We start from the raw sequence: 26,019 nt of genomic DNA, 5'->3' as shown, positions 1-26,019 counted from the left end.
ATAGCCCTAGGTTTACAGGTGCGTTCCGAAAGATCATAGGATTTTAACGGAGCAAATCCGTCATCATCCACTGTCCAAGTATTTCGTAAATCAGGTGTGTCACTGTACAAATGTTGTAAAGCAGTGATCTACATTTACATACCTCTGTAGGGTTATCCTTGGCTGACCCACAGTGGATCTGTCCACTCAACGTCCCGGCTCTCCGATTGGCCTGATTATTGATCACTTCAAATATTGCACCGACTGCCTATGAATTCAGTAATGTCGAAGCGATCATCCCATGATTCTCTTCCGAAACATATGACTACTAATATTATTTACGTTTTTGACGTATCCAGAATGGGAAGCGGGGTGTACTTTCTGGCAGGGGGGCCGGGGGACGAGACTCGCGGCGAAAACTATATAATAACCAGGATACCCTAATTTTCACCGTTACTACTGGAGCTCGGTGCATCATATTCACCTAATCCAATCTCTATGATGGAATCAAAACCATTCAAAGTGGTCATCGCCGGTGGCAGCATTGCCGGGCTTGCTCTTGCCTTGATGCTTGAAAAGAACGGCATTGACTTCATCGTATTGGAAGGCTACGGCAGCATTGCACCGCAGGTTGGGGCTAGTATCGGTCTGCTTCCAAATGGTCTTCGTGTTCTTGACCAGCTAGGATGCTATGAAATGGTTCTGAAGAAGGCAGAATATCCTGTCGACAAGTACATTTTCCGGGATTCTCAGGGACAGCAGTTCTGGTCGTTTGAGGACTTTAATCGGGAGACAGTGGATCGGTTTGTGTATTCTTCCTTTTCTTACTAGGAAGTGAGCTGACCGTTTCTCGTCTCAAGTCACGGTTATCCGGTGATATTTTTCGATCGCCGCATGTTGATTGAAGTGCTTTATGACAAGATCCAAGACAAGTCTCGAGTTCTCACCGATCAGAGAGTTCAAAGTATTAGGAACGGTGCATCGGATGTCACTGTCACCACGACCACTGGCCGGGAATTTACGGGAAATATTGTCGTCGGGACAGACGGCATTCATTCAACTGTGCGCCAAGAAATGTGGAAGGAAGCGCAGAAGATAGATCCCTCGTGGATTGACCCTTCAGAGGCATCCGGTATGTATACTGCAACCAATGCATATATTTTGGCTGACCACCGAGAAAAGCACTTCCTGCGACATACTCCTGCATCTTCGGCATATCAGAAGGTGTAAAAGGCATCGAAAAAGGCACGCTGCATTCGGTATTCAACGAGCACTTTTCATACTTGGTCCCAAGCGGGCCCGGTGACCGGACCTACTGGTTCCTTGTGTTCAACATGAAAAAGACATTGTACGGCGACGATATCCCTCGATTCTCAAAAGCGGAAGAGGAAGCAGTCGCGAAGGAGCATTGGAACGACCGGATTACTCCCACGCTTCAATTTTCCGATCTATACAAGAGCAAGATTGCTTCAGTGCTCACACCGCTGCCAGAGTACGTGTATAAGAAATGGTACTTCCAGCGAATGATAACTATTGGCGATGCGAGCCACAAGGTACGTCTTCCCCTTGCATAAGGCCGTGGAGAGACTGACCCAGAGGGATCTGCTTCATAGTTCGAGCCAATTTCCGGTCAAGGCGGTAACAATGCCATCGAGACAGCGGCTTCTTTGACAAACCATCTTGTCGCGGCTCTGAAGCGCTGCAGTTCTGGGACCCTGTCGACTGCTGAGATCTCCAAGGTTTTCGAAAACGTGCAGGAACAGCGTGAAGACCGCGTTTGGGAATTAGTCAAAGCATCCCATGCACGACAACGTCTTGAATGCATGGAAACACCACTGCTGAAACTGGCTGGAAAGTATTTGATTCCAAACCTACCCAGATACAAATTGGTCGACAAATGGATCCAGACTTATTCCCCAAGTGTATCGTTGAACATGATCCCACAGCCGAACAAAGAGCGGGAGATTGCCTACTATGATGAGCGATTCAGAACACCATCATCCCGCGGCCTCGCAGGCGTTCTTATTTACGCTGCTTACTTCTTCCTTGCCTGGTTGGGTCATCGGCAACTGAAGATAGCGGGCACAGAGAACGGGACATGGGCATTGCTCCGTCAAGCAATGCAAAACGGCTCAATTCCACTCACAGGAGACACAGAGGTGCCTCTTCGCCGGGTTTATACTGGCCTTGCATCTCCTGACCTCATTCTCCAAGCCTTAGTGACCGTCTTTTCGCCTGCAGTTAGCAACTTCTCCAGAACAGAGCAGCCACTGCAGGTACTGTACTTCCTTGCTTCAATACTTCCATTGATGGCCATCTTCACTGTTGAAGGCTACCGACCGCGAAACAAATGGACTCTCCTTGCGATCCCATCAGTATGGGGTGTTCTCTATCAGCTGCGTGGTATTGGAGTGATCGCGCCAATCTATTTCGCAGCGAGCACTTACATCTCGTCTCCGATTACTTATTTCTCGCCAAGCTCGCGCAACTTGGCTCCCTCCACGGCTCGCGCGATACTTCCCGCTGTGTTGATTGGGTATGTCCTGCCGACGATGATGTTGTTCTTCCCCTTGGAGAATGCCCCAGTCACCCGACAGGCCTTCATCGCCCTATGGCAGCCTGTTCCAATTCACGTGGTTATTTTCACAGAGGTATTCTCTCGCATAATCAAGCGTGTTGAAGGGTCCAAGTCGGTCACGCCTTCAACGGACAACAAGTTCAATCGAGATCTGCCTTCGTTACAAATGCTCTACGCAGTTACTGGCTGTATCGCTGCATGCTTCCATCTTGCGTTGCTGTCCAGCTGGTTCGTCTCTGGTAGCAATTTCCTGGTCAGGACGTTCATCCCAGTGGACTCTTTTGCGCAGATATCCACACTCGCAGATGGCATCTTCATATTTTTCCAGAATGATTTCCTACTTGTTTCTGCTGCTAGTCTTCTCTGGACCTGGTCCAGTGTGTGGGACTTGTATCGTATGGGAATTTCGAATGTTTCCATGTGGGTATCTTTGGCAGGTCTGGCTGTTGGATATGTGGCGGTTGGACCGGGTGCAACCGCGGCGGCTGTGTGGTACTGGAGGGAGGGCGTTATGAGCCAAAGGAGATTCCGTTCGATCTCCCAATAGGTTCATCCTCCTAAATATGGGGCTTCTTGCAATCTTGACTCGCCGGTGAACGAACGGTCGTCAGGATATTGGGTTCAGTTTAGAGGCTTAACAGTAGAGTGTCAAGCCGATTGTGAAGTAATCCATTGGTGAAACATGCATATTTTCTCCCTTGGCCATTTGTACATACTACACGGACGATGGAAGGTAGTTAACACTCGGCGTAACCTTGAACGTTGCCGTATTAAATTTGTACAAAATTCATAAATCATAAGTCTCATATGGCAAAGAAGAAGCCGCAGGTAATTTCACCCAGTCGGACTCATCGTGGGAGTATTGATCCATCTCACGTTTTGGGATACTACTCTCTCGACATCAGATCGGCGAAAGCCAGCCACGCAGCCCAGCCCGACTGGGAGTCGGCTTAGTACTAGTAGAGTTAATAAGTCTTATCAAAATAAAAGCAAGTTCGGATAAAAACTTACTGCTGATCAGCTTGTACTCATCAATAACCTTCATCGTACCGGGTACTGATCCATTCAAAGCCAAACTTCCGGTCTCCTCAATCGACGGTATTGACGATAGCAGCGATGGGTATTCACCCGATCTAATCCCTTCACTGATCAAGTACCCCTCGATATCATGAACATCAAACCAGTCTTCATCAGAATGAACATAGGTCACGCCGTTCGTTCCCCGAAAGAGCTCCAACCTGCTCGGCAACGCGTCATGCGCTGGTGAAGGGAAATGCGTTCCCGCACCACCGTGGCTGATAAAAGGAAACCTAGTATCGAGAACAGGATTGCAAATGTGCAGGCTCACCACGCGCTCGAAATACGCTCGAATGTGCGCCCTTGGCATGGTTTGTAACGATAATCCGAACTCTGGCCATATGTCTTCGTCTTTAAATTCAAGGTTTGATAGGAAACGATAGCCACTTTCCGCAACAACTCTGAAGAGTCGCTGGGTAAAGGGCGTAGTGGCATATTGAATCGTGGGGGCGTCAGCAATGGGAGGAGATAATGATCTGGAGAGTAAAGCATCCGATGGATCATTTTGCAATAGAGTGTTTGCAGATGGGATCATTGCTGATGATGAGTTAAGAAAGCAATCCCAGAAGTTGGTCTGTGATGGGGGCTGAGGGTTGGCCGGTGTCTCTGATACGTATTGCCCCGGGTTGAAATCTTTGATCTGAGACAATTCGAGACCCGAGCTGGGTGCCGTGTCTTGAAAGTAAACGTCTGCCTTTTTAAACTGGGATACTATCTCGTTCCGGAGTAGTTGGACTGCATGGAAGAGTCGGAGTTGAGACCACTGCGAGGCACTTTGTACGACCTGGTCATCAAATGCGTGTATCGTTTGACCCATAGATGCAAATGCATTCTCTAATTGCTCGACGCGGGCTTTCAAGGACGATAGTTGTGATTGTTGGCGCGATCGATAGGCCCTTTGTGCATCGCGGACCTGAGCCCGACGCGTCTGCAAATAGTCAGACTAGGCTGTTAATGCGGCAGCTGGGGCCCACTCATATTACATCAGATTGTTTCCGGGGTCGACCTGACCTTGTTCGAGCAGACATTGTGGTTTGGGAGTTGTAAGTGTACAGAGGTAAGTGTCAGATTCGGAGATACCGGCAATCCGGTATAACGCGCCAAGACCCTGTTGGCGGTCATTCGACGTTCCGCTATTTGCACTATGGCAGTGTAAATGTAGTTTAAATGTGGTTCATGGCTTTATTATGATGAGCTATCTTTTTCTAGCAATAGTCTGCATATTGGATCAAACTTTTGAAGTCAAGTGTCACATTGTCTAAAATATATACACTGTGATCAAACGCTCAGTAACCAAAACAAAACCGCCTATAATTCATATAATACCCTAGAAAATAGACATACCCACAGTATTATCATAGTCGATATTCATCTCCACACTTTCAATCCGAGAAGTGCAAGTGCCAAATATCCGATCCCAAACGCGTGTCTGCTTGCCATAGTTATGGCTCTTCTTCCACCCTTGACGATGATGCAGATCATGGTCCTCGATCACCAACTCTGCATCAAACATTCTCATCAACCATGTCAGAGGGTTAGGCGGCGCAGCATGGAGACGAAGACCACTATGTCCAGCAAGTTCCGCAAACATAACATAGAGCTGACAAACATGCCATTCGTAGAAACCCATCGGCATGCCTATGAGTTTCATAGTGAAATAAGTCATCAACGGGATCCCCGCAATATCGAAGAATTCCTGTTCCGAGTCCGCATAAATGGTAAGAAGTGGGTTCGGGTGTTTCGTCAAATGATGCGTTCGGTGGAATTTCCAGAGACCGTTCACGTCGTGCATGATGCGGTGGTACCAGTAGAACCAGAAGTCCAAGATAATGCCGTAGAGACTGACTTCAACCGCAATCCATTTCCAGTCTAATGATATCGGTGCCTCGTTTGCCTTATATGTGAGGTAAGTTGTCATCAAGGGACGCACGAAGCCCGCCAGCAGGACCGATGTCAAGGTCTTGGAAACCCCTACATCCGGTACGCCATCCCGTTCATGTTTATCTCCATCCAGGAACCCATATTTATGGCCGAGTTCGCGCAGGCTTCGGAGTTCGCGAGTTGTGAATAGCCTTGAGGCATAGTAATAATAGAAGAAAGCGACGATCGGATGGAATTGACCGCCAGTGATCCAGTTATAGAGCTGGTGAATGAGGAGTGGGATGCCGGCATGGACGATGACCCAGCGGTTCAAGGCCCAATCTGAGACGTATGGTATTTTTTCTTCTTTGGAATGGACGGGCACTTCTCGATCGAGGTCGACATGGTATACATTTGCGTGGTCAAGGATTTTGTGTGGTATCTTCCATTGTTCTTTGTCCCCCGTGGGCCAAGTGGACTTCATTGAGTCTTTCGGATTTCGCGTGGTCGTCATAGTCGTAGTCACCTTGTATGTGCTGAGATAGAGTTGTTCGAGGAGTGATGGACCATGCGGCCGGGGCCCATCTTTATCATTATCTCGCACTTCACGGTGGCTTTGAAATTATAGGGCAAAGACCGAGGTTGCTCCTCGGGGTCAGTGCATGTGTTGGTCAGGGCCATCGAGTGCCGGGAATCTAACCCCATTGTTTCCCCCCGAAAGATTGTCCCACGTGTAAAGTTTTCAGTTTATGGCATCATAAACTCGGTTGAAAGAGCCTGGCCGAACACTGATTGGTGAGTCGCACTGGTTGCCTATGAGGGTTTAGTCTGGTGGGTCTGCCCAGACGATCATCGTGCAAGGCCTAGGGGTTATGAGCATGAGACACAACCAATTGTTGCGAACAAGGACGAGCCATATTTTTGAGTAGACGATGAAGTCGGAAATTTGTACAGTTTCAGCAGCGCCCGAATCAAGGTCATGGGGTTGATACAGTAAGATGTCTTTTTCCTGATGGTGTGGTGCCGTTACTTTCGGTTCGGATTTCACAAGTATGTAAGAATTGGGGACTCTCGGAGTCTGAATTTTGATGATCGAGTAGAGTAATCTTCATTCACAAGCAAAATCGGATCCCGGAGTAGATGCCTAGAGAGGTGTCCAGCCTCACAAATGCAAGGGATCCTAAGTAAGATCACGGGGTCGCGTCAAAAGGCTAAATTTATGCTTATTTTAAGCTAACTACACTTACAAGATAACTTTGACAATATTCATTTGTCAGTTCGATAATACGATGGATGCGAGATTAGGGATAGTTACATGTGTTAATTCGGTATCGAATCAGGGCATCTGATAATCCCACTAGGAAAGGTGCCATTGTAGAGAACTCATCTAGTTATACTGCGTATGGAGTAGAGCAGATACTTCAGAGCACTTCAGGTTTTGAATCAGATAACGCAAGTTATGTTTTCTGACAAAGCCAAACTAAATATAGATAGGACCCTAAACCGGTTTCCCCGCAGTTGTTATCAGATCACAACCACAGGATCATTGAACCATCAACCAACCCGGCCAATTCGAAATCCAACTCTGCGCCAGTAATATCTAGAATCAATCATGTCTCTCGCAACCCTAGACGTGAGTACTGCTCTATCTTCTTTAGCCAACCCCTCCTCCCCGCAACCCCGCTGACATCATGGGACTTGAATAAGACCACGCAACATCCCTACCTCCCCGCCGCATCTGCAACGCTCTTCAAAGCAAAGGCAGCCCGAAAGCTTAGCTTCGAGAAGATTGGTGAGCACCTCGGTCGCAATGAAGTGGCCGCCGCTGCTATTTTCTACGGTCAAGCCCGAGCATCACCCGAGGACATCGAGAAGTTGGCCAGTCTACTCGGGATTCCCAAGCAGCCACTGGAAGACCAACTCAGTGGCTTCCCTGATCGGGGCCGCTCTGTTGAGATGCCGCCTAAGGAGCCTCTGATCTACCGCCTCTATGAGATTGTGCAGAATTATGGATATGCCTATAAGGCGGTCCTCAATGAGAAGTTCGGGGATGGTATTATGAGCGCCATTTCTTTCTCCACCAAGGTTGAGAAGGAGACTGATGAGGATGGAAATAACTGGGCTGTTATCACCCTTCGGGGTAAATGGTAAGTCTATCCTGTCTTGATCCTGTTTGAGCGATTATCTAATATGAACAGGTTGCCCTTCTCCCGGTTCTAGATTGAGTTGACTCTGGGGGCCTCGTGTTATTGCACTACAAATACTTGGAAGCTAGCACATTAGTATCGAGAGCTAGCCAATTGACAAATCAAATTCAAATAAATGATATGCGGGTATCAGAAGTCTGTCGCATAAATGTTGATACACGAATGAGAATGACTTCTCTCATCGCCGGGTAAAGAATAAAAATAAACGACGATGGTAACAAACGGCACGTAGAGATTTTTCCGACAAAAAGCATAGGACTTTTACGTCGTATCCACTAGGTTACGGCGCGAACTGCCTACGAAAGATGCGGCGTTGACTTTGTTAATAATGAAGTTCTGTGTCTAGCTATACGATAGCTTACACTTACACTGCATGATAGAGGCATACAAAATACATACAGCCACACTATCTATGCCTTAGCCTTAAGACAACCGATTGCTAGTAGTAGTAGTCCTGTGACTTCCTACACCGGAGAATTCCGAATCAACATGGGATGCTGCTATACAAAGAGAAGAACGATGTACGTATGCTCACTTTTTGATCACTGCTCGCACCGGCACTACCCTTTACCCCAGGCTGCCGGCTGCCCGAACCCATGATAACCGCCCCTGGATTTCGGCTCGATTCCGTTAAAGATTTCCTCCTCCACAAATATCTTTCCTCACTCCACATCCCCCGTTTTTCTAAGTGATTTCACTTGCTTATATCATGGCTGAAGAGGCCCCCAAGCCAGTGGCTTGCACCTACTCAAGCTGCAAGCAGACGTTCTGGAAAATGGGGGACATGATCACCCACAAGATCACCCACAAACATCACTTCTACTGCCTTCCATGCGATCTGGACTTCCATTCTGAACAGGCTCTCTATCTACATACAACGACGAGCGACAGCCATATTACCTGTGCCCACTGTGGTCTTGAATTCCGCAGCCAGGGCGGCCTGGACGTTCATATCAAAAGCGTAAGTCTGATGCAGCTATCAACAGCTGTCGCCATACCTTTACAGTGCTGATCTCTCTGCTGTCCTTTTACTGCTATACAAATATTAAAAATTCTCCACAGAACCACGAACAGGTCAAGAAGGTTCCCTGCAACCACTGTGACGCCCCGTTCAAGTCAGCTTCTGCTGTCATCATGCACGTCGAAAGTGGCAAGTGCCCCGTCGTCAACGAGGAAGGACAGCGACGTGATGAAGCCAAGGCCAAGGCTCCCGGTGGAAAGCACATCCTGGACATGGGCCGGCTCGCCTCCTCGCCTGAGCCACAGCCTGCCCAATCCTCCGGCTCCAGCGAAGATAATGAGCGGGAAGGTGGCGTCAGACTTGACCATGCTTCCAACCCAACCCACCAAGCTTCTTCGGCTGCTGTCGCCCAGCGCTCCGGACCTTCCTCCTCCTGTGAGCTTAGCACTGACAGCTCCCGTGATTCCCCGCCCGAGGAGATGCTGGTAGCGAGGCGTTCGCTTGACCTTGAACCTGGCGGCGTATCTCTCTACCAGCCTATTCCTGTCTATGCCCCGGATTCTTTTCGCGATGGACTTGTCCGCCGCCCTGATCCCAGCGAGTTCAGCGGCCCACTGCCTTTGATGGAGCCTTTCGAATTCGTGATCCCCAGCCCTATCACTGAAGGCGTTGTGCCTGTCAACCAGTCAGTTCCTGTGTATGCCCCCGATTCTACTCGCGATGGACGTTTCCTTCCCGCTGATCCCAATGAGCAAAGTGGTCCGCTGCCCTTGATCCCATCTCTCGAGCAGCCCAGCTTCACAATCCTTCATCCTAATACCCGAAGCAACCCGTTTCTTTCGACCTTGACCCCCAATGTTGCAGGATTGTCCCAGCATGACATGAATATCCCAGGCCCAAGCGTGACTTCCCACCGCAAGCTCCTGAACGTTGACCCACAGGAGTTCTGGAATCCAGAGAAGGGCCGCTTCTTCTGCAACTGCGGCATTTCCTTCCTGACACCCCGTGAATTTCGCACTCATATCATCGTCGATGATGACGGTACTATCAAAGAGTAACCTGCCTTCTCCATATCGCATCACACTCACAACCAACACCCACCCCCCGCGGCCCCCTCACCCAACACCAATGTTTCTTCTACCCGTTCATAAATTGCTAATACTCTCAAATACAGCTGCCCCCGATGCTTCAAACGATTCAACACACTCGCCGCCCTTGTTGCCCACGTCGAAGCGCCCCAGTCAAAGTGCGCCGCCTTCGCTGACGACGACGTTGAGGATGAAATTAACGAGATTACCCGCGGATTTGCTACCTTCAAGAGCCACCGCAATGAACTCGAAATGGGTGAGGATCTGATCAGCATGGATACCAGTAGCGAGAACTACAAGCCGACTACCGCTGCTCAAACCGAGGAGGACAAGAAGTTGGCTGCTGAGTTGTGGCGGTTGAAGTTTGAGTAGATGACTCCTGCTGGAGTCATCGGATGCGACAACGGAAATTATCGTGGATGCTTTGGCTTGGTGCAGTTGCAGGATCAGTGCTAAGGCTGCAAAGCATTCAATGGAGAATTATCAGAAATCGGGGCGGAGAACATCGAAGTTAATTTTGCCCGTTGGGGTCTGGCTATGGGCTGAAGTGCTGGGGGTTTATGACTCCACGGTGGTATGCTTCGGCTTGCCGGATTTTGCGGGGGTCGCGGTTAGGGCTAACTTTTGCGGCTTTGAGAGACTCGGGACTGGATATGTTTTTCCGTATTTCCATAACTAATGCTTTTCTTTCTTGTTTCATTTTCTTTTATCTCTCGATCTCTCGCATTCCTTTCCATTTGACGAGAAGAACTAGATTGAAAAACCAAGAATGACAATGATAAATGAAAAAAGACTGAAAAGACCGCATTTAGATTTGCTCTAAAATAAAGGGTATTGCGAAGAACAGAAAAGAAAAAGCAAGCCCTGACTCCATCGTCGCACAGTTATGGCGCAGCGCAGAAAGCAGCAAAATCATAAAAACACATTTGAAGCATATGAACCATCCGAGCAAACCTCGGCCCCGTCCCCGTCCCCGTCCCCGTCCCCAATGATTCACATATCCTCTAACGACCATCATCCCCAGGAGTATCAGTTTGTCCGGTAATCGTAGAGAAAGATGTCGCAAGTATCAAGAAAGATTCATCGCAGATCGGGAGCTTAAGGGAGGAACCGCGCATTTAGCAGCAGTCCTCACAGCACTCAAAGCAAAGAAGACCGGCGCAACTAGAGCGGTGTCAGCCCGATATTCAAAACGGCATCTGTTTTAGATAGATGCGAAACACTTACACGCCGCAGCAGATATCGCCAGCGCCACCACCGCGCAGCTTCATCATGTTCTCCTGGGAGTTCTAGAAAGAGTATATCGTTAGCTTGGATCCTTCCACACGCAGGTATCACAGATCACATACAGGCTGCTCAGTAATCACACGGTCGGTAGAGGGAGCCTCGGGGCTGGTAGGTTGCTGGTTCTGGACTGTAGCGGTGGTAGCGTCCCAGGTTGCCTCAGGGGCAGGGGACTCCTTGGAGGAGAACCAGGAGAAGAGACCGTTGGCGAACATTTTGGGTTGTTGGTGAGGGTTTGGGTGGTGTGAAGGGTCGGTGAGGAAGATAGAAGTGGGTAGGATGGAAAGAGGAATCGTGAGTGTACGTGAAGGAAATCAAGAAAAAGATTTGATGGGGAAATGGGGAACTTTTATAGTTTTCAATTTTTCTGTACTATTGCACTATTGTATCAATAAAAGAGGCCGCGAATCACTCTCAGTAACCCTGGACGGTCCACTTCGGGTATGTCGGAGGGCGTCGTAATGAGGCGTGGAGATGGAACAGGGGTTTCTACTTGTTATTGGATGTGCTTGTTCCACTGCACTAAGCCCTGCCACGTTGATAATCAGGTTTCAACTGTATCATTGATTATAATATGTGGCCCTTTTGTTAAGCTCTTGGTTGTCAAACTGAATGGGAAAATACTTTAGCCGCAATATGGAGGAAGATAGCATTATTGAAAACTATCGAAGTATCGAAATATCGAGTCTCCACTCGGTTGGCTAAGCTTCGGGTAAGCTTTTCGTTATTTATAGCACTGTGGCTCAGCAGGTGGCTGATGCAGGTGCAAGAGAATAGAGTACAATGAGTTAACGTTACATGCAATCGTCATGCTCTAGAATTCCATATCATATGCAATATGCAAGTGATGCTGGATACTGAACGAGGTCGATAAGTCGAGACTGTGCCTGTGTCACATGACCTGCACACCCGGCACAACCAGGCCCCCGTGAAATTTGCATCTCCTCAGCCTCGGCCTCAAAAAGGACCTGGAGGTCTCCAACCCCACAACCGCAACCATGTCATCTCCGGACCCCTCAGAAATCCAAGCTAAGCGCGAAGCAGACTACAAGCGCTTCAAAAACTATGCCGCCTATACCTTCCTAATCGGCGCCCCAATCCTGATCGCCATCCCACCAAGGAAACTAGACCCCCTCACGGTCCTAGTCCTCTGCTCATTCGGTGCATCTGCAAACCACATCGTACAAGATCGCACCGGCCGCAGCATCGTCGACCGCATCGACGCCCGCATTGCCGGTTTCTCAGGCGGCTTCTCCAGCCTGCCTAGTGAGCGCGCGCAAGAAATTCAAGAACGACTTCGCGCGTCCCGCGATGCCCAGATTCGTCAGGCGGAGGCTGAGTTGTTGAAATCGCAGGCTGATGCTAATGCGTCTGGTTCTGTTAGCGAGGAGTTGGAGAAGCTTAAAGCCCGGCAGTTGCATGAGAAGGGGGTTGTGCAGCGGGTTTGGATGGGTGAGGAGGCGGAGGGGTGGAAGGAGAAGAGGTTAAGGAAGGAGCAGGAGGCTCTTAGTGAAGGAAAGGGATATGGTGATTTGATTCAGGAGCACATTTGGGACGTATGGACCTGGGGTGGGAAGGATCGGAATAGCGGAAAGGATGCTAAGGATGCCAAGGAGGAGTTGGAGGTTGAGAAGAAGGATTGAATCATCTCTCTTGAATTTTGTGCCGCCTTTCAGATCCAGTTGATTTGTCTGCTGCTGCGCATTCGTCTTGTACAGCATCACCCCTCTCCTTTGTATTATACTTGGCTTTGCATTGGGATTTGGCGTTTTCTTGCATTTGATTCCGTTTCCCCAGGGTTTCTTTTTTCGGGCTGGGCTAATACTACTGTGAACGAAAAGTGTACCGTTAGTTTGCGGGTATGTCAACCCTCTACAGTGAGATGCTGCTGCTGGCAAGCGTGTTTCAGTTACCACAAGTGCTGTAGGTGCTGCTCGTGTCCATCTGTTATGTAGTCCCGAGGTCGACTTAGCTGTCTAATGACGGCAGCCTATTCAATCGTCCTGGTGGATGGAACCATCTAGGTTAACCCAATAATTTCAATTTACGCAGTAACAGATGGATCACGAGCAGTATCTACAGCACTTATAGCATCCAAGTGGTCGGTAAAATACTTGGGTGGACTGGGATGGCTGCGATTGGTATTCCTGCTGGAAATCAGCTGTTTCTAGTCGTATTCTATTTGTCGTTGGCAGATATCTTAAACCTCCTGGTTGAGCCACAGAGGTGCTATCGGTGCTGTTGATCCTGGATGTACTGCTGCTCTCGTATTGCTACTTGTACAACTGCTGTCCCGGTCAATTGCTATCGACAGCCGAAGCAGTTGTAGATCAAGTCCAAAATCATCCTTGCATCAGAGTTGCCTGATTATTAGATGCAGCATCTCTCCAAAATTGCTACACCGACTCCAAACGAGATATATCCTTCCACATCACCTTCCCAGTCTACAATCTACATCCTACGTATCTACGAACAGAAACACATGTTGAGAATGTGTGACACATATTGATTTCACAAAGCCCTATAAATAGAATTCCTTGATTCCTCCAACTCATATCAATCAACCAACAAACCAAGAACTACCAACGAGCATGGCCTCGCGATAACTCTCAATCTGTCCTTGAAGACATTTCAAAGTTTCCCCTTTTTCCTCCATAAGTTTTCCTCCAAAGTAGATTCAAGTTCACATGTATGTGCCACAACATTCTCAAAGGAACAAAAAATAACCTATACAAAATGGTATCAATACAAATGTAGATGTTTTCCAAGATTCAAAATATAGAACACAGATGCAGATGCAGACTGACGGAACTCATGCAGTGCAGTTGTAGTCAAGCAGCACAGAAGGATCCAGTTGACCAGCGAGGATGGTCATTTTTTGCGCCTGAATAAAGTGGTCAGTCAATGTCCATACGATCTCCACAATCACAGTGATGATAATAATGGGAACGGGAACGTACGATATGTTGTAGGGCCTGAGCGCCTTCAGCGAAGGCTTTGATTCTCTGTCGGGATCGGGATTGGTTAGTGAATGTTCGTAGTGAATGTCGCCAGGGGTTTAAAGTAGTGTATTCCTGGAATTCACCTACCGGGTCGGTAATGAGAGCGGGCGCGTCGACCATTTCGATATCGCTCTGGTAGTGGTCAGTAAATCGTATGGAAGGGTGTCCGAAGAAGGTGGTAAGGTTGGGATTGTAGCGGAAGAAGGGGGTTAGGTTTAGACGTACTGGTTCATCAGATGGTGCATCTGTCATCTCGGTGTCGATGCCGATGTCTCGGAATAGACGTTGGAATTTTTTGGGCTGTTTGAAATTGTTAGAATTTGTTTGTTTGTACTTGTATTCAGGTTCATCTTTGGACTCGGATTCATCTTCGGACATATCTTCGTCTTCAGTGTCGTATTCGTCATCAGAGTCATATTTATCTCCGGACATGTCTTCATCTTCGTCATCGGGGTAAAGATTGGTACTTACTACGTTGTTGAAGTTGACGTTTTGACGACCGCCCCGTTGATTGTATCCACCTCGATTGAATTTTTGATTGCCTTGGTTGAAGTTTGAAAGGCGATCCATATCAACGTCTTGGTGTTGATTCTGGGAAGACAATCGCTGACGGCCTTGGTTGGCCCGTTGGTTGTTCCACTGTTGATTTTGGTATTGATTACCACGGTAAGGACCGTTATTGCGAGACTGATGCTTGTTAGCATAGGGATTGTGTTTGTGGTGACCAGAATGATATACTTGATTACTCCGGTTCCCGTTCCTTGCATCCATCTTCTTCAAGTTAGTACCTAGTCTCCGATCAAATGCATGCACAGTGGAACTTACAATGTTTCCAGAGCGAACACCGTTGTTTGGCCCGTTATTGCGTTTGTTATTGTAGCCAGTGTTCTGATTCCGATTTTGATAAGGAACTTGGTTCCTTTGATTGCCGTTCGACCGGTTATTCCGTATTTTATTGTAGTCGAAGTTGGTGCCAGGAGCGCCATTGAAACCGCCAGGAGCAGTAGTGGAGTTGCCAGAGGCAATATATGGTCTGCCAGGAGCAGTGGAGGATCCGCCTAAAGCGGATGAGGCGCCAGGAGCAGCCGAGGAGTCCGACCAGTTGTTGCGTTTTTTGTTGTAGCCGGAGTTGATGCCAGGAGCATCTTGAAAACTGCGAGGAGCAGTGGGAGGATTCGACGCATTCATGCGTTTTTTATTGTGGTCGAAACCATTGCCAGGAGCAATGGGCGCATCTTTCCGACGGAAGACGCTGGTGCCTCTGTTTTTTTGCGAATTGAAGGACATCTTGTCGATACCGGTCCTCAGAACTTGTGTAGTTTTGAGCGTGCCGCTTCCTCTACCCTGAAAAGACGTGCACAAGTCGGATCACTCAATTGTACTTCCAAGAGCCAGATTTCCAACTTCAGAGATTCCCAGCACCAATATTTTTGGATCCACCCGAGTGCTGAGGTCGCTTTTTCACAGTGTCCTTTTTGTTTTCTGCTAGTATAACGGGGTCCCAGTTCACACGGTTATTTCACCTCAAAAGAATGCTGACTCCCTACAAGTCCAACCACTTAAAGCCAATCTCCTGATCAGGCACACTTGCACAGGCTCAACAGGTTCAAGGGCGGAAAACAAGATGCTCTTCTTGAGATGGAGGTGGTTTGTCTATAAAGTCTAACGGCGTGGATGAGGAGGCGAGGATGGGTAATGCCGGAGAGGAGTTGCCGATGAAGGCGTCGATGAAGGCGTCGATGAAGGCGTCGATGATGTTGTCGATGATGTTGTCGAGGGTATGTATATATGACAAGTAGGACTTGTATATACCCCAAATGATGATACAAAGTAGATACAAACAAAGTTAAGATGTTGTGAGACGCTGATTGAGGGATGCAAGAAACTGGGAGATGGAGAGGAGATGGAGGGAGATGGAAGAAGGGGAAAAGGAAAGTGAGTCAAGGATATGGCAGTCTACAAGGGTTCTGTAGCCCTAATTATGTATTCCTAACGTCAAAGGTAGTAAGTAGTATTGATACTTGGATTCGACTGAAATAGTGTTCAAAGAAGCTTTAGGAAAAGCATCCATCGCCCAGCATGGAAACAAGCCGTTTTATACCGAGCCCTATGTATGCGGGATATAGATGCAAAGCAAACAAAGGGCATTGTCGCAAACAAAAAAGTCCGGAGAACAAAGAAAACCTTGGTCGATCTACTTTCAAGTCTGGTTGAACCGAGAATAGCTTCTGATCCTGCCGATTTGCCCTGGATTCGAACTCAAAGTGACTTGGTCCCCTGGTAGCGCTTGGTGGAGAACCTGGGGTATAGATCTATGACAACAGGAATAAATAGAACATCTGACTGCTAAGTCTACCAGGTGAACCTTCTCGGGGCAATCCCCCGAGCCTTTCCGGTGTGAGTCAACCTGGATAGAAAGCGACGTCAGTATGATCTGGCTGTTGGAGCGTACTGGAGCGTACTGGGCCAGGGCTGATGGACTCACACGCCGCTATCTACTTTCAGATTTAGAAGAAGACAATACATTGCTCGAGTGGTTTTTTGTTTTATATAATTAGCAATTTCCATATCTTGTCAAATAGAATTTAACTAAGGCCTTTCTTTTGACGTAGGTATTCTTTGTCTCTTCTGTGTCAGAGGGTTGATGTCACTATTCCCAATTAGGAACACAATGTCATTGTGACCACCCATCCTGGGGATGGGAGATACTAGGCGTAGACGGGGAGGACGGTGATAAGGGAGTGCACAGCAGGATTAAATACTATTAAGAACATAATTTAAATCATTCTACGCTACAGTTGCCAGATAATTCTGTATATAGTGCTAGGTACGGAAATGATCGAATAGCGTCGGTAGACTGCAAGACCAACAGCCCAGAGGAAAACAACGCAACGCAGAGTGTAGTCAATAAGGATAAATATCATTCAGGTTTCAAACTGCTTTGCGGAACAACACAGTTGCCATCACTTTTGAGCTAAGAATGCAGGATATTATACAGTGCAGGTAGATAGTAGATTAGCAGGCCACCATGCACATTGAACCCAAGCCACGACCCAGGCCTTCAAAAAAAAAGACCACCGAGTCCATACAGCCAGCTATAAAGGTCAACTACCGTCTTCTCTTCCTCGAATCAGCCTCATCCTCCGCCAAATCACCAGCCCTCTTCCTCTCATTCCCCGTCCGAACGCGCTTCTTCTTCGGCCGTGGCACACTAGGCGACGACGCCTCGTTAGACGCAAGACTCTCTCTCTTCCGCTTATCGGGCTTGGGGTTATCCTTCTTTCGTCGTTGTTCCTCCTTGATCTTCAGTCTGCGCTGGACTTCAGCCGAGATATCCTCTGTCCCGAGTGATGTCGACGTGACGTCTCCCTCGTCTTGCTCGGACGACTGAGAGACATCGCGGTGTCGTTTCGAGGCGCGCGATTCATCTATGGATGGGTCGTCGGGAGTTATTTCGGGGTCTGGGTGTGTTGTGTCTTTGTCTCGGGAGCTTCGACGCCTTTTCTTGCGCGTGTTTGCTTCTGTGTCTGTCGGTGGTCTTTGGGGGGTGGATCTTGAGGAGGAGCTGGAGGAGGTGTTTTCTAAATGTCTGTCAGCTTTGGGAAGGCGGGTGTGTTGCGGGGTCAAATTTCTGGTTCGAGGCTGTCGGGGACTCACTGTTCATCTGCAAGGAGGATTGTTAGTCGCAAGCTTGAGGGAGCATAGCCATGTGGGAATAAACTCACCATATTCTTTCTGGCCAGCTTCAGCTGGTTCATCGCCTGGACGGTCTTGTTCACCATCGACGTCACCGCTTGGAATGCCTCGCCCTCTGTTGCGGTATGCGCTTTCACCTGCGTCAACATCTCGAGGTGGGAGGAAAGGGCAGCTTCATGGCGAGAGAATATCTAATCATGCAAGAGAGTCCGGGTCAGCTGCAGCTCTAGCGCAGTCAGAGAAGTAGTTCTTCCTCTCTCAAGTCTCGGGGGAGATTTCTCGCGCCGCGACAGCTTGTTCGGAGCACAACAAACAGGACGTACCTCATGCCAAGGGATCGTGCCATTCGCACCATGTGCATCTGGATCGGCGCCATGGGGATTGCTGTTTCCGTCAGAATTCATGGTGGGCTTGGAATTGGAGTTGGAGAAATTGAAGGGATCGGCAGATGAACCTTCTCCGCGCCAAGAGTCTGGCTTAGATCGCGCCTTGTGAGCTTTAAGTGTACGACATAGAATAGCTAGTTATTGAACTGCTGCCTATGAACAAACAGATAGTTGATTAAAGTTTTGATTTGGTCTTAACGTGGTATCAATCCAATTGTTCACGCATTATTTTTCAATCTCATAGTACACAGCTAGTGAAACCCCAACGCCATTCATGCCCATAACCACCCATTTCACCGAAAGGATCAGATATTCCCAAGACAAATCATACAATCAATAACACAGCTACCAGGCACCGGCGTCAAAGTCAAATCGTGACAGGTCACTCTGTGCATCTTCGACATCTTTCTTGGCTTTCATGCGCATGTAGAAGATCGGACAGTCACGAGACGAGCAAATGACCTCACAGTGAAGACTACCTTGGCAACGCTGGCATTGAGTCCACAGGCGACCGAATCGGACTTCCAGGTCAGACACCTTGGTCAAGGTCTTTGTGTATAGTTCTCCGAGGCGAGGACGGCAGTTCACGCAGACAGCACCTTCCATCTCTTCCTTGCTGGAGAGGGGTTTCTTGCATCCCATGCAAGTCTGTGTTTTCTTGGCGAACTTCATCAATCCACCCAGACTTGACGCGGCCTTTGAGATAGACCGGGTGTGCTCGCCAGTAAGTAGCTGGCCAGCCTTCTTCTCTCCAAGGATGGGTTCGAAGATACGACCCAGGGGATTTGCGAGCTGGTTATCGAGGTAATACTTGGTGTCGATGGGAATGTTGTTTTCCAGGACGAAGATGGGGTCTTCTGCTCGTTCGTAGCCCTTAGAATCACTGGCACCCTTGATCATGACATAGGCTACACGGTCACCAAGTGTTGGTGCAGAACCTGCATCACGCTTGTGCATGCGCTCAGCAAGTTCGACGTGAGCCTGTTTGCCGGCATAGTCTTCTTTGCGCTTGGACAGCGCCTTGGTGATGACTAGTTTGGACATGTCGATCTTGTTTTGGAGCAGATCTGAGATAGTGGCTTTGACATAGCTGTATGGCGCGTTAGCTTCTTGGCCCGAGCGGATAATATGAACCACCACTTACTCTTGAGCGCCATCAATATCTCGATCAATCAAGATCTTGTTCAGCACGGTTTCAATGACGTTCTGAACCATCAAGCAATTGTCACGTCGCACAGTCTCAATACCCTTGGTATCCATCTTATCATGCTTGTCGGCCCTCGTCCAGTAGAGTCCGGCATATCGCTTCTTGTTGATCAAAAGATAGGGGAAATACACCTTCTCAAACTCAAGCTTGATCGGCTTGATGAACTTGGCCGAGACATACTCGGCAGCTTCCTGGCCAAGCTTCATCGCGTCTTCTAGTTCGGTGACACCGAATTTGACCATGACTGAATCAGTATCACCGTAGATAACTTGAGCATCGTGAGAGTATCCGTTGGCAATGGTGTAGCGTGTTTCCACTTCTTGTTTTGTCTTCTCAATCATCTGACGACCGTAACTTGTCGTACTACTGGCAATTGGTAGACAGGGCAATTTGCCAACTGTGGCACCAGTAAGACCGTAGACACTGTTAGCACTGATTTTCAGAGCCAGCTGACGACCGTTCAATACCGCCTTCTTGAACGAGTCTGTCTCAGTGGCCAACTCCTTCTTCGCGCGCTTTCTCGCGGACAACAATTCCTCAAGAATCTGGGACAAAAGGCCTTTGCGAACCTTTGTTGTGCAGAACATGTCCCCGTTGGGGGTGACGATGTAGTCCTCATCTTTCACGAAGTTCATCTTCTCAACACTACTCTTGTTGAGCAGGGTTGTGTAACAGAGGTTGTGTGCTTGAATAATCGAGGGATACAGGGATGCGAAATCGAGAGTGGCAATTGGGACACCGTAATATCCTCGCTCCGGCTCAATGACGGTAGCACCTTCATAGTCCTGTTCGTCTTGGGGCTTTGAATTGGGGATAACAAGTTGCTGCTCGCGCGCTTTTCGGAAAAGCTGACTGATGAACTTAACTTGCTGTCCTCGGGACAGAAGGAAATTGAAGGGAACACCCGTTACCCTCGCCATTTCTGTATAGTTCACCAGACACATCAACTTGTCCATTAATCGCTGTGGTAGGTATGCATCCTTCAAACAGTAAACTGCCAGACGTCGCCTTGAGTCAGGTGTTCCGTTAAAGAGCTCGGTAATCATTGTATGGTGAACGTCCTCCTTTTGCTCTTTCAAGAACTCGTAGGATACGGAATTAAGGGTATAACTTCTCAACTGGTGATCTCTCTGGACCAATTGAAGTAGATCGAGTTGGATTCGGCCGTTTGTATTCGTCGCTTTCGTGTCTCGGTTGCCCATCTGCTTACTGGAAAAGTTGGCATCCTTGGCCTCCGTCTTCATCCCCTTCAGTCTGGTCCAGAATGGGAACCCGGTGCACTTCAGGTGCTTGGCACGATCCAGCAGATAGGGGAAATCGAAGTTGGCAATGTTGTATCCGATGATTACATCGGGGTCCACCTTCTGCACGAAATCAGTCCACGCATCGAGCATCTTTTCCTCCTTTTGGAACTCTAAGATTTGCGTGTTGACGATGAGACTGCATGTATCGAGGACAAAAACATTTCTGATGAAAGGCTTCGACTCTCCATATCGAGTCACAACGTTAGCGATTTGGATAACCGGGTCCATGTTAGGCTCTGGGAAGATGCCCTTTCGACCGGCACACTCGATATCGAAGGAGAGAATGCGGAGAGGGGCCATTTTCGCCCATTCTCCATTGGGCGCGTGAGCAATCATATCACGATAGTCGACACTGGCTTCAATCTGGCAATTGGACATCCTTGCGGAGCCCTCGGGTATTATGCGGTATTTCCCAGCCACTGCCTCGACCCAAGCCATTCCGGCCAGTCCAGTGTCAATCATGAATCGGAGGAGATATTGAATATTGTCGAACGTGAGGATTCCGTCTGCACTGCTCCACATTCCCTTGTAGTTCATGCTTCCACTACCGGATTCCAGCGCGCTCCGCAGTCTAGCGGCATTTCTCGGCTCGGTGACTGTGATTTTGATGTACCAGCTCTTCTGATTCCCCTGGAATCCGTAGATGTTTTCGCGCATTGTGAGCTCAACATCTTGGATGACAGGCATTTGCTGGCCCAGCTTCGTCTCCAGGAATCCTTTGTAAGGGATACAGTCATCTTTGGTGAAGCCGACGGGGGCGGCAATGTATAGGTAGTGTTGAAATCCGGTGACGTGGAGGCATACAGATTGTCCAATCTATATTCGTATGTTAGTTGCCGGGCAAATCCAGAACAAGGGAAAGATATTACCTCAGTGACACCGAAAAGCCGAATTGCGGGCTTGCCTGCCAATGTTGATTCCTCTGCGTCAATCTGTTGAAAACAGATATTTTGTGTCTTTTGGTCGAATTCACCAAGCGGGGGTCGCTCCCATTGTTGGTCCTTCTCGGAGTTGTTTTCTTTGAGATTCCCGATATCCTGGGTCAGCTTCTCCAGCACCTCCTCCTCAAATTGACTCTTCTGGGGTTTGTTCGATCCGATCTTTCTCCGAGCAGCCTGTGAAGAAGGCAGTTGCACAGAGCCCTCATTGTCGAGTTTCCTCTTCTTGAGCACGCTGGCAGACTTCGAGAGTCCAACATTATTTGTGGCGTCGGCCAGTGCCCGCTTCGAAGGTGACATAATAGCTTCGGGCATGGTTGCAACTCACTGCGACTGCAATGAATGACCAAGGTAGGTTGGGGGAAAGTGAGACGGGCAACTAGTGAAAGTCGCGCCGTCGCGCGTTCGTGACGTTTACGCGTGGGGTCACGTGCGATAAGTGATAAGCTAAATGGGAAAATCGCGAAATTCGGGTGAACGTGATTGGATAGGCGAAAAGCGTCATTTCACTTATTTCATTCATTGTTTGTATACGTAGTTATATAGTTATACATATATAGTTACTGTCTAGTAGGTTCTGTGTAAATTATTCCCATATATGTGCTGTGGTGGCCTACTACAACTTGTATAGTTCTCGTTCCGCCGGCAGAAACCGATGACTCTTGTCGCCTCCTTCGGCTTGGCAAGTCTTAACATCTTTTTATCTTCCTGGCTTCTTTCGATTTTCTCTATTAAAGTACACTGGTTACCATCTCATATAGGTACAAAGTGGTGGGCCAAGCACAAGACCCACGCCCTGCGCAAGGCAGTTTGGAATCTCATGGAAGCCTGAGTCAACCCCTCTGGGAACTGTGATATGTTGACATTTGATCCGAAGCCCAACGTGGCATTTTGAAACCTACTCTCGGACATCTCACTCGCTTTTGTTACCTTTTGTCTTGTATCATCTGAGGCTGCTTTGCATCCAAATAAGAGGCTACAATTTGACTGCGGGGCACACGCCCAACCTTTAAAAAGCAACGGCAATCGCATTCTCTTTGAAAGCAAGTTGATATTCTTTCAATTTCCAAAGACCTTGTTTGATTTTGCATTAAGACACATTCGAATTTCTTTCTTCATGGCGCTTGCGCAGCACTGAATTGAACCATACCTCTCCTTCTGCCATCTTGGTCAAACTATCAACATGTCGATGTTCCGGTCAGCAGCGGAAATATCTTCATCGGACTCTGAATCTGACTCTGAAGAAAGTCAACTCCAAGTGTCCGGGTGCTCAACTCCTCGTCACTCCCCGAAAGATCGGACCAAAAGTCCCCAGAAGGGCAAGTCAACCAACCACGCCTCGAGAGAATCAGAATCTACAGAAGATGTCGGTTCCTCACTCTCATTCGATGATGTTTCCACGCTACCGCCGGATGCACTTGATGTCAACATTGACCGTCACGCAAATGTCATGACAGCTGCCTTATTGGAGTTTTACTGTCAAAGTCGAGCGGCAGATATCTTGAATGCGCAACGGGGCTCAAGACAAGCGTACAGCCGACATAGTCCCGAGGCACACTATCTTGGCAAGCAATTGTACAAATACAAATCGCAGTTCTTGTCGTCTCATGGTGTCTTAGCAGACGGCATTGACAAAGAAGAGTTGGGGCCAACTCGGCAGAGCTATCGTGATAACCTTGATTTGCTCGGCATCTCTGCCCTCGATGAGATGAAACTCAATGACCCTCATGTACGGTCTCCCACTATTGATGCAGGAGGCAACCTCTCGTTGATTACAAAGTCATCAATTCACAGACCCGGCCTTGAGGATGCAGAAGGTCCCTCAGCCTTCTGGAGGGATACCGGTGCAAATGCAGGCTTTGGGAGACACCCTCCTTCTACAAGCAAAGTTGATTACCTTTCCGCCGATCCGAACGTGGCACCGAATCTCCCTCATCCTTCCATACCTCTCTTTGGCAGTTCGCCTGTTGGGGTCCCGCTATTCAATTCTCCGAACGTCCCTCCATACAACCATCTATCCAGATACTCTGTTGAATTCAGTGAACTTAAGGTGCTGGGACGTGGATCCTTTGGTGAAGTGTACCATGTTACAAATCACATTGACGGACAAGATTATGCAGTCAAGAAAATCCCACTCAGTCAAAGACGACTAGATCAGCTGCAGTACGGAGGTCAAAATCAACTTGAAGTCATTATGAAAGAAATTCGAACGCTTGCCCGACTCGAGCATACAAACATTGTCCGATATTATGGCGCATGGGTCGAGCAGGCCCATCATTCACATCCGCCTGCTGCAGAACCTCGTCCGCTACACACTGCATATGAGCACACGCAAAGCAATCTACCCTCTCCCGGTACCCCCAATGAACCAAGTATGGGGATTGTATTTGGTACTTCTGAAAGCTCAAATAACGACTCCCATTCAAGTTCGCTACCAGAAGACCATAGCTTCTCCGAGAGCATTCGGCGCTGGGACAGCCACGCCACTGGCTCTTCCCGTCAGTCAAAGAAGAGCTCGCGAAGGGATATAGACGAGGATGACGATGAGATTGAGTCGATTCCTCGCACATTTGATAATACATCGGGCTTCGGGGAAACCGATGACATTTTCACCGATGGGGGTCTCAGTCAAGATCAGTCCAAGCTCCAAGTTCAACCCCGTTACCGGCCTGGTCAGCAACCTCCTGCAGTTATTCTCCACATTCAGATGTCGCTCCATCCTATTTCATTGGGCTCGTATCTGAATTCGCAAGCACCTCTGAGATACGATGAGGGTTCGCCCCCTCGCCGCCACTGCTTCCATCTTCTGCCTTCCTTGAAACTCATGCTGGACATTGTTTCGGGTGTTGAGTACCTCCACTCGAAGGACATTGTTCATCGCGACTTGAAACCTGCCAACATCTTCCTGTGTGCACCTGAAAATAGCACGGTAGATACGTGCAACACATGCAGTTCCGGGCAGGATTCTCCAGTCCAATTTTGCCGTCCTCGAATCGGAGACTTCGGTCTCGTGGCAGACATTTCTCACCTCAACGAGCCCTCACGCGGCACGGTTACGCCATACCGAGAAGGTCCCAATCTCCAAAAGGTCGTTGGCACCGAGTTCTATCGTCCACCGGCCAATGTACCGGGCACGGAGAGCGATCCAAACTCGCCAGCAGGCTATTTCGACGAATACAGAATCGACGAAAAACTCGATGTCTACGCACTCGGTGTTATTCTTTTCGAGACTCTATACCGCCTGAACACGAAGATGGAGAGACAATTCGTTCTAAATGACCTCACTCGCGGATCAGGCCAAGATCCGTCTGAGCACACTATCTTCCCGCCAGATTTCGCCGACAAAGTTGATCATGGCTCGATGATCTTGGACGATGGAATCTCGGTTGCAGATTCTCTAATGACTTGTATGAAGGGCATGCTAGAACCCCGGTCTCGACAGCGCTGGACCTGTCAACAGGTGAAAGAACACCTGCGGAAAATGAAGAAAGCAGTGCGTCGACTGGAAGCGAATGAATGATGAAAGTGGAGGAAGTTAATAGTAACGATATACCCAAATAGTAATTAATACATAACTCCCCTCTATACACATAACTTATATGCCCGATAATACTTGGCACTCGAGACCTCCTCTTTCCGCTTTAGTGCTTACCTCTTGGGAATTACTACGCGGACCTAAGAATGCCTATGCGGACATAACGCTATCCCAGTTAGGAAAATCGAGTAATTGTATGAAACCACTTATCACAGGCCCTACTATATAAGACAAAGCCTAAGTACTAGCACTATCAATTGAGTGAGCCCAAGACCGACAGGAAGAAGGGGTGCGGTACTCGGTCCATTCCGTTTCGTATTCGTTAGTCCATAATGATTGAGTCAACCGCAGTACTTGAGAAAGTTCAAGGTTCGTCGCCTGAGCTTGCTTTTCCCCGTCCCCCATCCCTCTGACATATCGAGGTCATGGATATGACAGCCATGTCTCGGTCGAACTCGACACCTCCCGCTCACTGAAACATTCTCCAATGTTTCGCCCCGATCCACTTTCTCGGGAAATGTCTCACCGTCTCCCCACCCAAAGAAGCAATCAGCTTACACCAGCCGTGTACTCACAATGATACGGAGATGCGCTGCCCGACCCTGCACTCGGGGGGCCTTAAAGTTCTCGAGAGGCCGACTCGGCACAACACCGCTATTTTTACACCCTCTTTTTTTGGTTCGTGTTTTTCGAGAAAGAGAGCAAAGCATTCAATTATCCCGTCAGACGGTTACAAGCCGAGGTAGCGTTATGAGCTGAGGTGAGCCCTTTGTCTCTCTTTGGAGCTATCAGAAACCGCCCCACTAATACTGGGCACACGTATGTGGGAGACATACAGCGAAGGGTTTTTTCGGACTTTGATTGTTCTAGAAAAGACGAATCTGTAGTGAGACCTCTCGCAGTGATATAAAACCCAA

The 26,019-nt window shown here is 48.5% G+C and overlaps 11 protein-coding genes across 11 annotated transcripts; 5 read left to right on the top strand and 6 right to left on the bottom strand.

The window, feature by feature from the left end:
- Positions 1-480: 480 nt before the first annotated feature.
- On the top strand, positions 481-3,104 carry PENARI_c004G05581 (FAD-dependent oxidoreductase; the record flags this gene model as incomplete). The annotated part of the gene is made up of 4 exons (XM_022629144.1): positions 481-782; positions 840-1,111; positions 1,162-1,532; positions 1,593-3,104. The coding sequence occupies 4 exons, from the start codon at positions 481-483 to the stop codon at positions 3,102-3,104; spliced, it is 2,457 nt and encodes an 818-aa protein (XP_022490975.1).
- A 340-nt stretch (positions 3,105-3,444) lies between these two features.
- Positions 3,445-4,662, bottom strand: PENARI_c004G00961 (bZIP transcription factor; the record flags this gene model as incomplete). The annotated part of the gene is made up of 3 exons (XM_022628913.1): positions 3,445-3,506; positions 3,569-4,562; positions 4,618-4,662. The coding sequence occupies 3 exons, from the start codon at positions 4,660-4,662 to the stop codon at positions 3,445-3,447; spliced, it is 1,101 nt and encodes a 366-aa protein (XP_022490884.1).
- Positions 4,663-4,961: 299 nt separating this feature from the next.
- Positions 4,962-6,008, bottom strand: PENARI_c004G08234 (sterol desaturase family protein; the record flags this gene model as incomplete). The annotated part of the gene is made up of 1 exon (XM_022629279.1): positions 4,962-6,008. One exon carries the CDS (start codon positions 6,006-6,008, stop codon positions 4,962-4,964), a length of 1,047 nt encoding a protein of 348 aa, XP_022490984.1.
- Positions 6,009-7,106: 1,098 nt separating this feature from the next.
- On the top strand, positions 7,107-7,714 carry cyn1 (putative cyanate hydratase; the record flags this gene model as incomplete). The annotated part of the gene is made up of 3 exons (XM_022629287.1): positions 7,107-7,127; positions 7,202-7,641; positions 7,693-7,714. 3 exons carry the CDS (start codon positions 7,107-7,109, stop codon positions 7,712-7,714), a joined length of 483 nt encoding a protein of 160 aa, XP_022490918.1.
- Positions 7,715-8,410: 696 nt separating this feature from the next.
- Positions 8,411-10,122, top strand: PENARI_c004G04651 (putative C2H2 finger domain protein; the record flags this gene model as incomplete). The annotated part of the gene is made up of 3 exons (XM_022629097.1): positions 8,411-8,662; positions 8,764-9,716; positions 9,837-10,122. 3 exons carry the CDS (start codon positions 8,411-8,413, stop codon positions 10,120-10,122), a joined length of 1,491 nt encoding a protein of 496 aa, XP_022490895.1.
- Positions 10,123-10,868: 746 nt separating this feature from the next.
- Positions 10,869-11,249, bottom strand: PENARI_c004G08107 (uncharacterized protein; the record flags this gene model as incomplete). Its single annotated transcript, XM_022629274.1, has 3 exons — positions 10,869-10,914; positions 10,978-11,039; positions 11,100-11,249. 3 exons carry the CDS (start codon positions 11,247-11,249, stop codon positions 10,869-10,871), a joined length of 258 nt encoding a protein of 85 aa, XP_022491145.1.
- A 783-nt stretch (positions 11,250-12,032) lies between these two features.
- PENARI_c004G02619 (uncharacterized protein) lies at positions 12,033-12,677 on the top strand (the record flags this gene model as incomplete). Its single annotated transcript, XM_022628991.1, has 1 exon — positions 12,033-12,677. The coding sequence occupies one exon, from the start codon at positions 12,033-12,035 to the stop codon at positions 12,675-12,677; it is 645 nt and encodes a 214-aa protein (XP_022491130.1).
- A 1,169-nt stretch (positions 12,678-13,846) lies between these two features.
- PENARI_c004G02684 (uncharacterized protein) lies at positions 13,847-15,323 on the bottom strand (the record flags this gene model as incomplete). The annotated part of the gene is made up of 4 exons (XM_022628997.1): positions 13,847-13,918; positions 13,995-14,039; positions 14,124-14,723; positions 14,862-15,323. The coding sequence occupies 4 exons, from the start codon at positions 15,321-15,323 to the stop codon at positions 13,847-13,849; spliced, it is 1,179 nt and encodes a 392-aa protein (XP_022490707.1).
- Positions 15,324-17,144: 1,821 nt separating this feature from the next.
- PENARI_c004G06697 (uncharacterized protein) lies at positions 17,145-18,136 on the bottom strand (the record flags this gene model as incomplete). Its single annotated transcript, XM_022629201.1, has 4 exons — positions 17,145-17,617; positions 17,694-17,700; positions 17,762-17,923; positions 18,056-18,136. The coding sequence occupies 4 exons, from the start codon at positions 18,134-18,136 to the stop codon at positions 17,145-17,147; spliced, it is 723 nt and encodes a 240-aa protein (XP_022491233.1).
- Positions 18,137-18,463: 327 nt separating this feature from the next.
- PENARI_c004G00497 (DNA-directed DNA polymerase delta POL3) lies at positions 18,464-21,882 on the bottom strand (the record flags this gene model as incomplete). The annotated part of the gene is made up of 3 exons (XM_022628886.1): positions 18,464-19,208; positions 19,263-21,445; positions 21,499-21,882. The coding sequence occupies 3 exons, from the start codon at positions 21,880-21,882 to the stop codon at positions 18,464-18,466; spliced, it is 3,312 nt and encodes a 1,103-aa protein (XP_022490910.1).
- An 868-nt stretch (positions 21,883-22,750) lies between these two features.
- On the top strand, positions 22,751-25,087 carry PENARI_c004G09264 (putative protein kinase; the record flags this gene model as incomplete). Its single annotated transcript, XM_022629334.1, has 1 exon — positions 22,751-25,087. The coding sequence occupies one exon, from the start codon at positions 22,751-22,753 to the stop codon at positions 25,085-25,087; it is 2,337 nt and encodes a 778-aa protein (XP_022490810.1).
- Positions 25,088-26,019: the final 932 nt, after the last annotated feature.

The sequence above is a fragment of the Penicillium arizonense genome (assembly GCF_001773325.1).
Source record: "Penicillium arizonense strain CBS 141311 chromosome Unknown PENARI_contig004, whole genome shotgun sequence".
NCBI classification, from domain to species: Eukaryota; Fungi; Ascomycota; class Eurotiomycetes; order Eurotiales; family Aspergillaceae; genus Penicillium; species Penicillium arizonense.
This window is presented reverse-complemented; position numbering and strand designations above follow the sequence as displayed.